At 35.3% G+C, this 16,904-nt stretch overlaps 2 protein-coding genes across 2 annotated transcripts; both read left to right on the forward strand.

The window, feature by feature from the left end:
• The first annotated feature begins 1,137 nt into the window (after window positions 1-1,137).
• Window positions 1,138-8,302, forward strand: LOC126708018 (serine hydroxymethyltransferase, mitochondrial-like). Its single transcript, XM_050407814.1, has 16 exons — window positions 1,138-1,343; window positions 1,447-1,497; window positions 1,602-1,688; window positions 1,877-1,998; window positions 2,526-2,602; window positions 3,198-3,322; window positions 3,720-3,812; window positions 4,613-4,705; window positions 4,807-5,004; window positions 5,224-5,328; window positions 5,521-5,586; window positions 5,731-5,808; window positions 6,261-6,372; window positions 6,463-6,573; window positions 6,689-6,859; window positions 7,882-8,302. The coding sequence occupies exons 1-15, from the start codon at window positions 1,254-1,256 to the stop codon at window positions 6,835-6,837; spliced, it is 1,557 nt and encodes a 518-aa protein (XP_050263771.1). The 5' UTR covers window positions 1,138-1,253; the 3' UTR covers window positions 6,838-6,859; window positions 7,882-8,302.
• Window positions 8,303-9,608: 1,306 nt separating this feature from the next.
• LOC126708017 (pentatricopeptide repeat-containing protein At4g21065-like) lies at window positions 9,609-12,697 on the forward strand. Its single transcript, XM_050407813.1, has 2 exons — window positions 9,609-9,865; window positions 10,360-12,697. Exons 1-2 carry the CDS (start codon window positions 9,785-9,787, stop codon window positions 12,550-12,552), a joined length of 2,274 nt encoding a protein of 757 aa, XP_050263770.1. The 5' UTR covers window positions 9,609-9,784; the 3' UTR covers window positions 12,553-12,697.
• Window positions 12,698-16,904: the final 4,207 nt, after the last annotated feature.

The raw sequence follows: 16,904 nt of genomic DNA on the forward strand, positions 1-16,904 counted from the left end.
CAAATTGATTGATGGGCTTGACTCTACTGATAGTGGTTTATCAAAGACCAAAAGTACACTACCCCGAAAAAATATAAGGAAAAATAAATAGACCCCGTGTGGTGTGATTTGGCTCTGGCATAGTTTAGTCCACGAATTTTAATTAGTAAATTTTGACTCCCTCAGATTTGATTCTATCAAATGAAATTATTAGGAATTCCCGTAAAATAAGTGTCTTTTTTATTTTTGCACATTTGGAGCATGTGTTTCCTTAACAATTTTATTTTTTAATCAAAATTTGAGTGTTCAAAATATGACAAAATTGTGATAGGCTTGTATGAATTTTAATTCGACCTATTAGAAAAATGAGGACTAAATTTGTCCATAGAATAAAAATATTCTTAATGGGGATAGAATCTTAATAATTTTATTTTAATTCAAATTTAGCAGAGTAGTATAATCATGAAAGTTTGTCAATTAGACACTTAACCGCTTGAGTTAATGCCCATTCATAAATTATCAAAAGGAAATTGTGCTAGGAATAAATTTAATGACATTATGATAATGAGATTATTATTATTATTATTATTATTAAACCTGTATATAATTTATAAATAAAAAAGAAAGGAGAAAGATTGTTATACCAAAGAAAAGAAGAGAAGAGAAGAGAAGGAAAATGTTGTGATCATAATTTTGGCCATAATTTGCCACGATTCATTACTCAGAAGAGAAAAGGAGAATGTTAAGATCACAATTTTTGTCATAACTTGCCAAAATTCATTAATCAAAAGTGAACAACACCGTTTTTTTTTAATGAATAAAAAAAGGGTCTTACACGTATGATAATTGACCCGACCTATTTGAATTAGCAGAACTCATGACGTGGGGCAATTCTGAGTGTGTTAGGACTATCCATGTTATGGCATAGCATTATGATTCAGTCTGAGACTCCTGCCAACTTTCCAAGCCCAAGGGGGCAGAACGACACCGTATTGAGTGGGTTGTTGAGGATGGCGGTTGTGACGTCACATAATTGGCAGTAACACCTGACAAGTGAAGAGAGAGAGAGAGAGAGAGAGAGAGAGAGAGAGAGACCAAGAAGACAAGCGCGCTTTCCAATCACATATATCATATATGTTTTACAAATCAACCTCACCCACCAACCCACTCACACCCACTCTCCTCCTCCAAATAAAAAGCGTTTCATAAACTCTCAAACTCTCTCTCGCACAGACCACTGCAAGAGAGAGAGAGAGAGAGAGAGAGAGAGAGAGATGGCAATGGCAGCGATGGCTCTTCGCAACAGACTCTCCTCCTCCTCCTCCATCAACAACAACTCGATTCGACCTTTCGTTAATCACTTGGTACTTAACTTCATTTCATTTCCACTTTTTTTTTACCCGCCAATATATCCTTAACGTTCCATTATTTATTGATTCCTTTTTTCTGTTCCATTTTCGATCGCAGTCCTCTTTGGCAAACCAGGCACTACAGGATAAGGAAAAATCTCGTGCCACTGTAAGCCATTTCTAATCCACTTGTTTCGATCAAGCTCATTTTGCTCCTCTCTAGAGATCTCTGATTTGAAAAATAATTTCATAGATCTAGTTATTTTGTTGCAGTGGATTAAGCAATTGAATGAACCACTGGAGGTCATCGATCCCGTCATTGCCGACATCATCGAGCTCGAAAAAGCTCGCCAATGGAAGGTACCGTTACTTCGTTTTTGAGCTATAGGTTTTGGCTTTGAAATTGATGGTGAAAGTGAATAGAATTTCTGTGTTAGGATATTTGAAAATCTGAAATTATTGCTAGTTCCAATGAGGCTGAATTTGGAAAGGTTTAGTTTAGAATACAATATCTATATGTATTATAATAAATCAATCTGTGTATGTAGGGGCTTGAGCTTATACCTTCCGAAAATTTCACGTCGTTGTCGGTAATGCAAGCTGTTGGGTCTGTCATGACCAACAAATACAGTGAAGGATATCCTGGAGCTAGATACTATGGCGGAAACGAGTATGTCTTTGCATAATTTAATACATACACATATAAACAAATATATATATAGATATATATATCTATATCTATGAACCTATCTATCTGTTATTGTCTGTCACATTTTCTCTGTTAATTTGAGTTAAAATTGTGTTGTTTTTCTTTTCTTTTCTTTTTTTTCTGCCCAACAACAATGTCATTTTTTGTTTAGTTTAAATGGCAAGATCCAACCAGGTGTCAATGGAAGGGGCATGTTGATACTGTTGTAATTACTCAAGTCTCAAGGGTATAAATCACAAGTTTTCATAGTTAAGGGACTCATTTAGAAGCAACCTCAAAGTTATTAATATCTAATGCTATTAGGATGTGTTTGATATTAATGAGATAATGGAAAAAATATTTTTTTTTTTTTTCGAATTAAAGAGAAATCAAATGTCAGCTTCTCTTATTTAGTTTGAACCTTAGAGTGCAACCTGTTTGTAAAGCATTACCCTTTGCTTAATTGGTGTTTTGTGTAATATATATTTTGAATATTTATATTTATTCAGGTACATTGACATGGCTGAATCCTTGTGTCAAAAGCGTGCATTAGAAGCTTTTCATTTGGATCCTGAAAAATGGGGAGGTAATTGAACTAAATATGATTTGTGTTGCCGTCTAGGAGAACAATTATAATATAATATAATCATGCTGTCTTTTTTTTCTTTTTTTTTAAATAAAAAAAAAATTTATTTTTAATGTTGTGGATGTTCACTCAAATGTTTACCTAAAGGTGCAGTTCACAGATTTAGAGAAATAATTCCAGAGGGCATTACTGATATAATAGTCATATATTACTGATATGAAATGGTCGTTTAAATTTTTGCTTTGGGGGTTCACTACCTTCTATATAGGTGGGCTAAAAAGCTGCAGAGTTTAGGGTTTGTTGACTAGAAGGCTAATTTAAGCTGATATAGGGGCTTTCTTTTTGTATTTCCATATTAAAATTATTATGATTGTTTTAGTCTTCCCTCAATTTGTGAAATAATGTCAATCCTTGTATTTGTCTGGAAAGTTAATGCGCATTTATGTTGTCAGGATCTTGTTATCATCTCAACTGCATCTCTATCTTTGTTCAATTTTGCTTATTTATTTACTGTATCATTCAACTTTCCATTTTTACCACACAAAGAGAACTTTATAATGAATACTTGCTTAAATGGGTACTTTGTTTCTTGTAGTCAATGTGCAGTCACTATCTGGATCCCCTGCTAACTTTCAAGCTTACACTGCTCTGTTGAAACCTCATGAGAGAATCATGGCTCTTGATCTACCTCATGGTGGACATCTTTCACATGGATATCAGGTGCCCATACATTCAGTTGAACTTTTACCTGATGAATTAGGTTGTGTTTTTCTGCTGTTGGTGATTATTGATTGCCAAATGCATACGACTCCCTAGTTTTCAGTTATGGCTGGTGCTTTTAATTTCGTTTCTGGCCTGGGAAGGAAAAGTTAGAGTAACAATCTATGTCAATTAAATTACCAGTGCTTTTTCTATTCTCCCTACTATTAGTATGCTACTGTGATGCACGGGTTAATTAAATGTCAGCAAACACTTGAAACTGAACTTCTTGTGGTCTGTAGTACTTTTAATATCTGAAATTGGAATCTAATAACAGTAGTTATTTCTGAAAGGCAATGTTGCTTATCTACATACATTATGCTACACAAGTATTCATTGTTATTTTGCCATTGTGCAGACTGACACCAAGAAGATATCTGCTGTGTCTATATTCTTTGAGACAATGCCATACAGATTAAATGAGAGCACTGGTTATATTGACTACGACCAGGTATCTTATCTTTTATCTTTTTGTGGAAATTCTCATTCTAATCAATAGCAAATTTACACTTTGGAATGCTGCTATCATACCCAGAAATATCTTCTTCTTTTTTTGTGTGTAGAAATTAGCATATGAATCCTATATCTTTTTGTCAGTGATGCTGTGTTTGTCTGTAAGACCACTATTTTTTAGGTCGATGGTCAGAAGTAGGATTTTGAGACAGAGTGTTGTCTGTTTATGTTCTGCAGATAATATTGGCAAAAGAACTGAAATTATATAAGTAATATGGCAATTGCAACATATAGGGAGTGTAGTACGTAATTTTGGTCCCAATTGCTTCTTTCTACATTAAAAATTGTGTTTTGATTGATGTTGCACATGGTGTGTCACTGTTGTTTATATGCCAATAAATTACTTGTGAGAATTCCCACAAATTATTAGAACCACTACAAATCAAAGAGTTCAATCTATTTTCGAATCAGAATTTTAGCCCTTGCATTTTCGGTGAATGAGTGATGAGGTGCCAAAATGTTTTGGCTTTCCAATGACTTATGGTGGTGAAGCATTCTATTTTTGTCATCTATTGTAATTTCTCTATATCAAGGAAGTATATGGTTGCATTGAAAATTGAGGACCTTTTCTTCCTCTTTCCACATGGCTTAGGTAGGATTTCTGTTCTGATTTGGCAAAGGGCTAATGTTAGCCCTTCATATATTTTTTACTTTCGTTTCAGATTGTTTTAGGAAACTGCTCTCTCTCTTTAATTTTTATTATGAAGGGCTGACCCATGTGAATAAAAATATCTGCAGTTGGAGAAAAGTGCCACGCTTTTCAGGCCAAAACTAATAGTTGCTGGTGCGAGTGCTTATGCACGCCTTTATGACTATGCACGCATTCGCAAGGTAAACCTTTGCTTGACCTATACGACTAATGATGATGGTCAAACATGAGAGAAGTTCTTATAATGTTAGCTTACAACATTTATTTCTGATAATTTTGACAGGTGTGTGATAAGCAGAAAGCAATTTTGCTGGCTGATATGGCACATATCAGTGGATTGGTTGCAGCTGGTGTTATTCCATCTCCTTTTGAATATGCAGATATTGTGACGACCACAACGCACAAGTCCCTTCGTGGCCCACGCGGAGCTATGATCTTCTTTAGGAAGGGGGTGAAAGAGATTAACAAACAAGGGAAAGAAGTGAGTCCTAATTTTAAATTTTTTTGAAAAAAGGATAAGAAGATGATGAATGGGGAAAGGAAAAAGTGTCACTCATGCCTTGCTTATATTTGATTCATGCATTTCCCACCGGTTTTGCTATTTGTGTGCTAGTTTTTTTTAGTCCTGTGATGACGTTTATGTAAGCTCTGAAGTGAAGTACCTAGAATGAATTATTGAATGTTAAGTTTTTTCCAACAGGTGTTGTATGATTATGAAGACAAAATCAATCAGGCTGTCTTTCCCGGACTTCAAGGTGGCCCACATAATCATACCATAACTGGTTTAGCAGTTGCACTGAAGCAGGTTTTTTCAATTTGATTTTATCCAAAGGAAATTATCCAAAATAAACTGAAATCACATATTGATCAAATTCATAAATCCTTTTGGTATTTAAAAAATGCCAGATAGGGGATTTAAAAAAAAAAAAAAAATTCTTTTATGAAACATAGCCAAGCTCATAGGAATTTTGGCTCTTGGACTATCTTGTGATTATAGGCCACGACTCCAGAGTACAAGGCTTATCAAGAGCAAGTTCTCAGTAATTGCTCGAAATTTGCAGAGGTACAATGAATGGGTACTTTTTGTAACATTTATCAAATTGGATATATTCTTTGGTTTTCTTTTTCTTTAGTTGTGATTTTTGATGTTATCTGTCTCAATATATTACTCTGATAGCTTGCTCTTCTACTTTCTCTGAGCATGCAGAGTTTGTTAGAGAAGGGCTATGAACTTGTATCTGGTGGAACTGAGAACCATCTAGTCTTGGTAAATTTGAAAAACAAGGTAAAGAGAAATATTACTTCCTTTGGCTATTTTTTTATTTAGCAATTTACTTTTCCTTGCAGGACTATGGTTGGGTGTTTTTGCATATTAGATAAACTCTTCAAGAAAACTTTTCTATGATTTATTGAAGAGAACTTTTACTGGAATGAGTCAATCGGATGTCGAAGGGAAAAAATGACCGACAAAATTTTTATTGTTTTGTTGTGTAAACCCACCCTCTGTTCATTAGTGATTGTGTTTCACAAAACTCAATGGAGCAGAAAACTTGTTAATCCTATTCTTGACGAGTTTTAAAGTTGAATTTAATGAATTAATCCAATTACTTTGAAATACTCATTTGGGAAAATCATAAAACTTTGATGTATAGTGGATGGATGTTCTCTATAGGTGGCTACAAACAATTTATATATGAGAAAGGGGATCATTAACGTATTTGAAAATTTATATCATAGGGTATTGATGGCTCAAGAGTTGAAAAGGTTTTGGAATTAGTTCATATTGCGGCAAATAAAAATACTGTTCCTGGGGACGTATCTGCCATGGTTCCTGGTGGCATTCGTATGGGTAAGGGCTCCCTCCTCTGATTATCCTATGCCAGCTGATTATTGGCTATTTGCTTTTATTTTGATGAATGTCTGTTCTCTGGTGGTTCAGGAACCCCAGCTCTCACATCAAGAGGGTTTATTGAGGAGGATTTTGTAAGAGTAGCTGACTTCTTTGATGCAGCCGTGAAGTTGGCCTTGAAGATTAAGGCTGATGCTAAAGGTTACTCTTTATCCTTAGATGAACAATGTTATCTTTATAAAGTTCTAATGTCTAGTGAGGAATTTTTGCTGCTATTATTGTAATGCTCACATGTGTTGTGTTACTCTAAATCCAGGAACAAAGTTGAAGGATTTTGTGGCAACCATGCAATCAGATGAGCACATTCAATCTGAGATCGTAAAGCTCCGGAATGAGGTTGAGGAGTATGCTAAGCAATTTCCAACAATTGGTTTTGAGAAAGAAACAATGAAATACAATTGCTGAAGAAGGTTGTTTTTGGTGCAAGGTTTGTCACATCTTGCTGGCTCTTTGAGCCAAATGTCTCCGGCATCTCATTTATTTGTTGGATGAAAGCCATAGAAAACTACTATCTTGGAACATGTTTTGAACTTATGGTTGTATTTTGTATATGCATAGTTGTGCTCTGTATCTGGTAGTGCTAGATGTAGATTTAGAAAGTATCCAAATAACTATTGATATATGGATGTTTTGCTGGTTATAATTAAATTTATTATCATTGAAATATTAGCAGTAGTATTGATTTATCTTCTGTCAAGAAATGTATCTGTGCGCATGTGTGTGATTTTGAATGACATAAGCAATATATGTTCTCTTTTTATTTTAGCATATGCTGCTATTTTACATTTTGCTTTAAGTTGATTGATGCAAGCTATTTCAAAATCTATGTATCTATAAACCAATTAATTTGACTGTAGCACTTGTGCCATTTAGCAGATCTTTCTGATTGTATTTGTTCCATTTCAGGAATTTTTTTTCTTTCTAATTTAAATAATTTAATCTATGTATCTTATTTTGCCTTTTTTGATTATATTTTGGATAATATGCCTGCTCTTTATTGTATTGCAATTAGAGGTTTAGCTGGTTAGCAGTTGGTTGCCAATTACGTTTGATGTTGGATTTAAATTATGTGGCATGCGTACAATTATTTTTAGGCTATTTAAAGAAGCACTTACAATTTTAGCACATTTTCTTCTTTAACCATTGGTAACAATTTTTTAAAATTTGTAAATAACACTAATAAGCTTGATGTGACAACCTTTGTAGTAGTTTACCAAGAATTTTTTAGTAAGACATTCAATTTTTTGGTATTTGTGAATTTAGGATCCTAATATAAATGGCATCGCATACATGATTAAAATCTTAATTCTTGTGTTAAAACACTAGTGGCCTAAATTGAAACACCAGGAAATATGTTTTTTTTTTTTTTTTTTAATGTATAAATCATTCATTCTATTAATTTGTTTTTGCAGATACATTAATCATTAACACTTCTAATTTGTTTTTCAGATACATCCCTTGCAGGACAGGCCATCAATGTGTGCGTCAAAATGTTCTATATGAAGGAGAGACAAAAGCATGGGAGCATGTTGAGCTTTCATCTGTATAATCCAGATAATATTTGTTTAAAATTTCACGGCAAATGTGTAAATTAAAATTCTGTTAACTGATGCTTTGCAAATTACAAACAATGATTGTTACTAGTCAATTGTTTTGTCAACTAGCATATTCTAAATTTTAATATCTTTTATTTTTAGGTTATTTTTTGGGGGTGTGGGGAAGTTGAGTCAGTTATTGAATTAGATTTTTCTGTGTTGGTTGAAGCCGAACTAGGCTTGATATTTGGGCAACTCTTCTAAGTTATAACCTTCATTTGCCTAATGAACTGAATAATAATGATACGCATGGACAAGTGTGTTTTTCTTCTTTTTACGCTATGTTCAGTCAGATTAGAGCGACCTTTGGCAAGCAGTATTTTACAGTTTCTGCAATTCTAGAGCTGGCTGGTCGAAACAATGGCACCCAAGAAAGGAATTCAAGGCTGAACCTACTCCAGGATAGAAAAATCTGAAACTCCACAAATTGCTAACCATTATGATCAATTCAACCTACACTTGGAGGAAGAAATGTCACTTGGTTATTATATGATGCATCCCTCTCCCTCTCTCTTTTTCTCCCCCATGTTTAAATCACTAGGCCTTGAAAATAAATTGTTAGCTTTGTGATTGGGTCGGGTCACTGATCCTACCGGCCTTGAAAGGAGATTATTTCTTTTATGATTTTATCTTTTGATTTATTTTCTTAATAAGCTAAACCCTTTTTTTAATAACTTATCATTTTATACCTTAACTTGAACATTAACAACATACATTTCTATATTGTCATTTACGGATTTGATTATTAAAATATTTTCTACAAAAAGAGAAACATTATTGTGCTCTCTTTATATTTATGTTGCATGAAAAGAGCTTAATAATAAATACTGTATTTAGCATGTCACCATAATAATTTTATAAGAGAATTTGATTCCTAGATATGAACCTCACAAAACAGGATAAATACCACCAAACCATATGACTATTAAGTTACTAACCTGAGGGAATTGTCAGATACTCGAAAAGGTTTAGATACTCTCGTTTCTTAAAAAAAAAAAGTTATATAATTTATTAATTTTTGCTAATATGGTATATAATTTTATTTTTAGGTATTTTAAAATTGATTTGTCTAATTTTTTAACATATTTTTTTTATATAAATAATTTTTAATTTACTATGCGGTTAAACTAATAACGGCCACCAACATGTAGGTGGCATAGTTAGTAAGATATCAGGTCAACAAGTCCCAGGACTTGGGTTTGAGCCTCAACAATTAGCTATTTGTTGGTGCTCTTTATATCCCATTTCCATCCCAATTGGTCGACGATTGGAAGTATGAGTTTCACCTAGAAGTAGATAAAGTGCTACTATGGTCACGCTCAGGGAAGAAAGCCATGTTAGTCACTCTTTTCTACACATTTTTTATTTACCAAAAAAAAAAACCAGTAACGGCCAATGAGCCTATATCAACGATCAAGTCAGACTTTGATGCCAATTTTTTTTTAGAAAATACTTTGGTGCCAATTTAGCGAGGTGGTGTGTCACAACATTGATACCATACCAAATTCATGTACAGAGCCACAGGTAGTAACTCTGTGTGCTTAGTTTTAAGACCAGCGTAAATTTATCTTTTCAATTGTACTCTCTACCATTTCCAGCGGGTGGTAGAGGTTGACCAAGTTAGAAAGGCGTCCCTTCCCTCCACAATTTTATCCAAACAAACAGATAGCATAGGATAAAGTAATAATAATACCTGCTCCCGAGTCTCCACTCTCTCCGCTATGTAGTTTCCTTAATATCCCAAAAATCCCTTCTTCATGGCTTCTTTGCCTTCAGTTGCTGTTACTCGCACTCTCAAACTCGACCCAGATTTCAGGAAGCACCCCACCACCGAAAAGGTAATTCCTTCTTTTCTAAATTACTTTCTAAATTCTTTATTGATGCCACTTTTTGCTATAAAAGTATTAAAATCTTGTAATATATATATATATATATATATGTGTGTGTGTGTGTGTGTGTGTGTGTGTGTGTGTGTGTTGGTTATACATGTTTTGTTACAAGAAACCTTACTATAAGACTTGTATATATAAAGACAATATGGGTGTGTGTATATGTGTGTTCCAAACCATCCTCCATGTTTGTGTTGTTTGCATTTCTTTGTGATGGATAACATGTTCAAAATACTATAGTTACTAAAACTTTTTTGTTAGTGTATCATTTCTAAAGTACTTGTACTTGCTTTTAAGAGCTGAATCAGGACAACTTTCAGTTTAATGTTAACTACCTGATGCCACAATTTAAGGTTGCTGTATGTATATTAGCTAAGGCACTTTGAATTTAATGTGCTTTATCAAACCTGGGATGATCCTAAATCTGCGTCAATGTATCTCAGAGTCCAAGCTTCTCATATCAGAGAAATCAGACACTGACCCATTTGGATGGAAGTTCAGAAAAAAGGTCGGTGGACTTCCGAGAAGCACTTTCAATGATGAAAGAGGGGACGAAGTTCGAATCTTCTTATTATGTCCCCCTCTTGCAAGAATGCATAAACAAAAATTCGGTTTCGGAAGCACAGATTGTTCATGGGCATATTATGAAAACAGTAACACAAGAAGATTTGTTTGTCATGACGTTCCTGATTAATGTTTATGCAAAATGTGGAAGCATGGAAAATGCTCAGAAGGTCTTTGACAATTTGCTTAGAAGAAATGTTGTTTCATGGACAACCCTAATGACTGGTTATGTTCAAAATTCGCAGCCTGAGATTGCCATCCAGATTTTCCAAGAAATGTTGGAGGCTGGGGCTTATCCTACAAATTACACTCTAGGAACTGCTTTGAATGCTTGTTCTTCATTGTACTCTGTCATGTTGGGGAAGCAATTTCATGCCTATATTATCAAATACCAGATTGACTTTGACACAAGTGTTGGCAATGCCCTTTGTAGCTTTTACTCCAAACTTGGCAACTTAGAATCTGCTATTAAAGCCTTTCAGAGGATTAGGGAAAAGAATGTGATCTCATGGACTGCAGTTATATCGGCTTGTGGTGATAATGGAGAAGCTGCAAGGGGTTTGAGGTTTTTTGCTGAGATGCTTGCTGAGGACATCATACCCAATGAGTTCACCTTGACTAGTCTCTTGAGCTTGTGTTGTACAATGCTGTCTTTGGGTGTAGGGGCACAAATTCACTCATTAAGCATTAAACTTGGCTATATGTCCTCTCTACCCATTAAAAATTCTATCATGTATTTGTATCTTAAATGTGGATGTATTAGTGAGGCTGAGAAATTGTTTGATAAAATGGAAACTTTTAGCCTGGTTACATGGAATGCAATCATTTCTGGCCACTCCCAGATGATGGATTTTGCAGAGGATGATCTTTCAGCATACCAAAGTGGATGTGAGGCACTTAACATTTTCTTTAAATTGAACCAGTCAGGCATGAAACCTGATTTATTCACCTTCTCAAGTATCCTAACTGTATGTAGTAGATTGGTGGCCGTAGAACAGGGGGAACAAATTCATGCTCAGATCATTAAATCTGGGTTTTTGTCAGAGGTGGTAGTCGGCACTGCACTAATTAATATGTATAATAAGTGTGGAAGCATTGAGAAAGCAACTAAGGCTTTTGTGGAGATGAATACAAGAACTATGATATTGTGGACTTCTATGATTACAGGTTTTTCTCAGCATGGCCAGTCTCAACAAGCGCTGCAGCTCTTTGAGGATATGAGACTAGCTGGTGTTAGACCAAACCAGATTACTTTTGTGGGTGTTCTATCTGCTTGTAGCCACGCTGGAATGGTCAAGGAAGCTCTCAGTTACTTTGAGATGATGCAAAAGGTATATAAGATTAGGCCTGTAATGGACCACTTTGCATGCCTGATTGATATGTTTGTGAGGTTGGGTCGGTTAAATGAAGCTTTTGATTTTATCAAGAAAAATGATTTTGAGCCCAATGAGTTTATATGGTCGCTCTTGATGGCTGGATGTAGAAGTCATGGGAATTTAGAATTGGGTTTTTATGCTGCTGAACAATTACTCAAGCTCAAACCAAAAGACACCGAAACTTATGTCTTGGTGTTGAATATGTACCTCTCTGCTGGTAGATGGAAGGATGTTTCTAGGGTGAGAAAAATGATGAAAGAAGAGAAGCTCAAAAAGTTACATGATTGGAGCTGGATTAGCATAAAAAACAAGGTTTATTCATTTAAACCAAATGACAAGTCACATTTTCGTAGTGCAGATATTTACAAATCATTGGAGAACTTGCTCGACCAGGCAAAGAGCCTTGGTTATGAGTCACTAGAAACTTTGGAGGTAACCGATGGCGATGAAGAAAAGACATACTCTTCTACTGCATATCACAGTGAAAAGTTGGCCATTGCATTTGGGTTGTTGAACACGCCAAATGCTGCACCAATACGAGTTATCAAGAGTATCTTTATGTGCAGGGACTGCCATAATTTTGTTAAGTTCATCTCATTACTGACTGCTAGGGAAATTGTCATTCGAGATAGCAAGCGGCTTCATAAATTTGTCAATGGACACTGTTCTTGTGGAGAATTTAGTGGTCTTTTTTGATATCCTTGTCTGGGTGAGTGGGATAAATTCAAAAGGTTGTTACTCTCGTTAAACTTTAACATGTTTTTTGAGGTTGACTGATGGAGAGGCGTGTTGTGTAGTCCCTTTTGTTTTCATACAAGGTCAAATACAAAGTTCATACCAACCCTATGGTACATTTGGTATACTAAATTCTGATTAACTAAGAATAGGAATGGATAGTAATACAAAAGTCTGAATGTAATAACTATTCGGTAATAGCACAATCATACAATAATAGAACTTTGAGTATGTAGTCAAGAGTGTTGTAACTCAAACATAAATTATGATTTAAACAACATTATTTGTGTTATGGTATCCACAAAAAGGTGTGTTTGTGCAAAATAAATAAATTTTTATCCAAGGAAGGAAACAACTACATTAACAAGAAATAGGAGTACAAAAATTATCGGAACAATCAAACTCTTAACAGGATGCTACATAGACTATAAAATCTAGAAGTTGGACACAACCGGCAAAGGGTTTTATTTATTTATTTTGTTTAACCGGTATATATATAGCATCTCTCTCATATCTATGAATCCCACGGGTATAAGACTTAAATGTTGGTATATCATGTTACACCAAATATCACTTCTTTGCAAGGATATCTGCACACCTATTTGTTTCATCTCTCCAGCATCGACTTGCATTCATTCAAAATTGGACCAAAAAAGTATCAGTGTTCTGGTTCGACAAAACAACCTAAACAGCTACAAGGGAATCTGTTTCCCCATCTAAAAGCTAAAGTAGAAAATATTTAGTAACTTTAACATTCTCTTATTACTTATTACTTTGTTTTGACACTAATATTCTCTGAAAAATGAATCATATTTTAAAAAGTATTTTCTAAAAAACTATGTCATTTTCCTATATTTGATAGCGACTTTAAATTAAGTTAAAAAAACTATCTTTTAACTTTCTTTATTTAGATTCACGTGAGATCAAGTTATTTTCTTAATTAAGCTTTCGTGTAAGATAGAGCTGTCTTCCAGGAAATTTTAGTAGAAAACAACTTAATCTTCTATTAATTTTAAGGGAAATATTAATGGATGCCCTAAGGGCCTTAGTTTAAGAACTACTTTTAGAAACATTTTATGAAAAATGATGAAGCAATTAATTTTTCTGATCGTTTTTTATATTTTTCATAAAAGTGATGTTAAAAGTTTCTCAATATAATTTATTAATAATTGCCTTAAGAGCACTCGTTAACATTACCCTAAGTTAAGAGTTTTACTATAGGTACTCTTAGAGCATTCACATTGGGAATGACATATGCCATATGTTGGTAGTATTTAGCATCTAAGCCCTAAAACCCCCCAATAGCCGATCTTGCAAAATCTGACTATTGCAAAAAAATTTGCAATTGTGCTACAGTGCAATTCTAAATGTAGAATCACACTGTAGCTCAATTGTAAAATCAAAAAATATTATTTTATTCTTTTTCACTTTTTGCTTTCTCTCTCAACTCTGTCTCCCTAACTCTCTCACTCTCTCAAGTTTATCTCTCACTTCTCTCTCTTTCAGATTTCTCCCTCTTCCTTTGCTCTCCCTCAGGCCACCGTTGGCCATTATCGCCCAACAATGCCAAGCCCAGGCTGCCGTTGGCCATTGTCTCACCCGACATGGATTGTGAGATCTCTCCGGCGATTTTGCAGTGGGTTTTCCATGAGATCTTCGGCGTGGGTTTGCAGTGGGTTTGCCATGGGTTGCATGGGTTTTTTCCATGGTGGTTGCTTTGTTGTGATTTGTTGTGGTTTGCCATGGGCTTTTGCCATGGTGGTTGCTTTGTTGTGATTTGCCATGATGGTTGCTTTGGTTTTTGCCATGATTTTGCAGGCGGTGATTTTGTAGGTTTTTGCTGTGGGTGCAACAGTGGTGGGGTTTTGATGGTGGTTGTGTGGGGTTTTGGGTTTGTTCTCGGCAGAGAGAGAGAGAGAGAGAGAGAGAGAGAGATTATTGTTGCAAATATATATATTTTATTGTGTAAATATATTATTTTAATGTATTGTATAGGAATATAAAAGTTGGAATGTTAGATGTATTGTAAGAGCATCCACAACAGTGAAGCTATATTTTTAGCTATTTGGCATTACAAAAAGTTACTTTATTTATTTTACTTACTCACATGCTGCAGCAGTGGATCTATTTTAGCTTTCAACACAATAAAACAATATAAATATCACAATAAAATAATATATCTTCTACAATAAAATAATACAAATACAGCCACCACAAAACAAACCCACAACAACCCGAAAATCCAGCAACCTAAAACCAAAACACACCACGCTGGTACGCCGAAACCCACTCCTATCCATGAGCAAGCACAACCACGAGCGATAACCACTTTGATCCACAAGCAAGCACTCCGATCCCCAGAAAGCCACTTCGATCTACGAGGCCAGAGCACAACCACGACCCAGTGGCAAAGTGGAGGTGAGGGAAGAAGAGCACCAATCGTTTCGACATTGAGACCACCCATGCACGAACCGTTTCGGCACCAAACCCAACCGCGAACCCAATCGTTGTTGAGCTTAGTCTCACCATTTCGGTATCGAGATCCTCACTGGAATCATCAACACTGTCCATCTTTGATCTCTCCATGGAGGAGGAGAGGGGGGGAAAAAAAAGAAAAAAGGGAGAAGAGCTGAAGCGTGTTTGGGCTGTGCTACAGATGAGAGTAATTTATATTATTTAATTGAAAAGATAAATAAAATATTATTATTTTGGTATAGCTTTGAGCTACAGTGCACATCTATCTTTGGATGTGCATAGCTCAAAAGCTAAAAATTTTAGATATGCACTGCTGCAGCCCCAATTTTTAAGTTTGTGGTGCTAAAAATAGTTTTTTCTAAAAAAGCTATTTTTAGCACCACTGCTACAAGTGTTCTAAAATGATATAGTATAATTGATAAAGTAATTTTTTAAGATGATAAAATAAAATATGATAGAATTTTCAGAATGATCTTTCAATAAGTCAAAAAATAAAATATATATATATATATATATATATATATATATATATATATGTGGGGCCTGGCCCAAAATGATGGGCTAGTCAAATTACGGGCCCGTCCGAGAAGCATCTTGTCCGAGGAGAAGTCATAGTCCCAGCATCGTTCGAGCCCAATTACGGTAAAGAAGACCTGTCCGAGGAGAAACTCCTCCTCGGACATTACGAAGTCTGGATCAAGAGCTCACCCCAGCCATTGCAATTCACCCTCCAAGCATATAAAAATGAATAAAACCCAAAATATCTCATAGAAAGCTGCTGCCACCACATTAAATGAGTCACAACCACTCTCCTGACCGCATTAATGAGGAAAAGACCCCTGAACAGTGCTGCCTTGGCCACTGCAACTCACAAGGTGATGATAAAGATGTCTGATAGGACAGGTGCTCAAGTGGGGGCTTAGATGATCAACAAGTGTAAGGCTCAGATAAGATCGAAAGACCTATATAATGTAGTGGAATCCCTCAGAGAGAGGGGGGAGGTGGAAAAAAGAGAAGAAGAACGGCGAAGAACGTAATACTCCTCGGACTAATTCCGAGGAGTCCAACCCTTCAGGCTACATCGTCGTAGGGCTTGGATGTTCAGACCGAACTCCCTTCTACATGAGCCCCCCTAAAATCAGGACCAGACCGTTGCCCAGCGACCAAAGGCAAGCCTTTTAAGCCCACTCTCTACAAATCACATTGTGAGGGATCTTTTAGGTACGACCCCAACGTCATTCTTGGGCCGTCCAATAATCGTGTCCTTACAATATATATATATATATTTTTTTTTTCCTTTTAGAAGAAAGATACTCTGTAAAATTAGCTCACCCCCATTAAGACAAAGTATGACTTATGAAGTTATATATGATGTGACTTGCATTTGACCATTCGACAGTCCCCCTAAAAAAAAAAACCATTCGACAGCTGGAAATATCCTTTTAATGCATTGACAGTTCACACTCAAAATTCCACAAACTATACCCTGCCGCCAGTGTTTTTTTTTTTTTTTTTGATGGTGATTGTGTGGGGTTTTGGGTTTGTTCTCGAGAGAGAGATGGCTGTGTGGGGTTTTGGGTTTGAGAGAGAGAGAGAGAGAGAGAGAGATATTATTGTTGCAAATATATATATTTTATTGTGTAGATATATTATTTTAATGTGTTGTATAGAAATATAAAAGTTGGAATGTTAGTTATATTGTAAAAGCATCCACAACAGTGAAACTATATTTTTAACTATTCGGCATTACAAAAAGTTATTTTATCTATTTTACTTACTCACATGCTGTAACAGTGGATCTATTTTAGCTTTCAACACAATAAAACAATATAAATATC

Source organism: Quercus robur, chromosome 12, assembly GCF_932294415.1.
Source record: "Quercus robur chromosome 12, dhQueRobu3.1, whole genome shotgun sequence".
In the NCBI taxonomy this organism is placed as follows: domain Eukaryota; kingdom Viridiplantae; phylum Streptophyta; class Magnoliopsida; order Fagales; family Fagaceae; genus Quercus; species Quercus robur.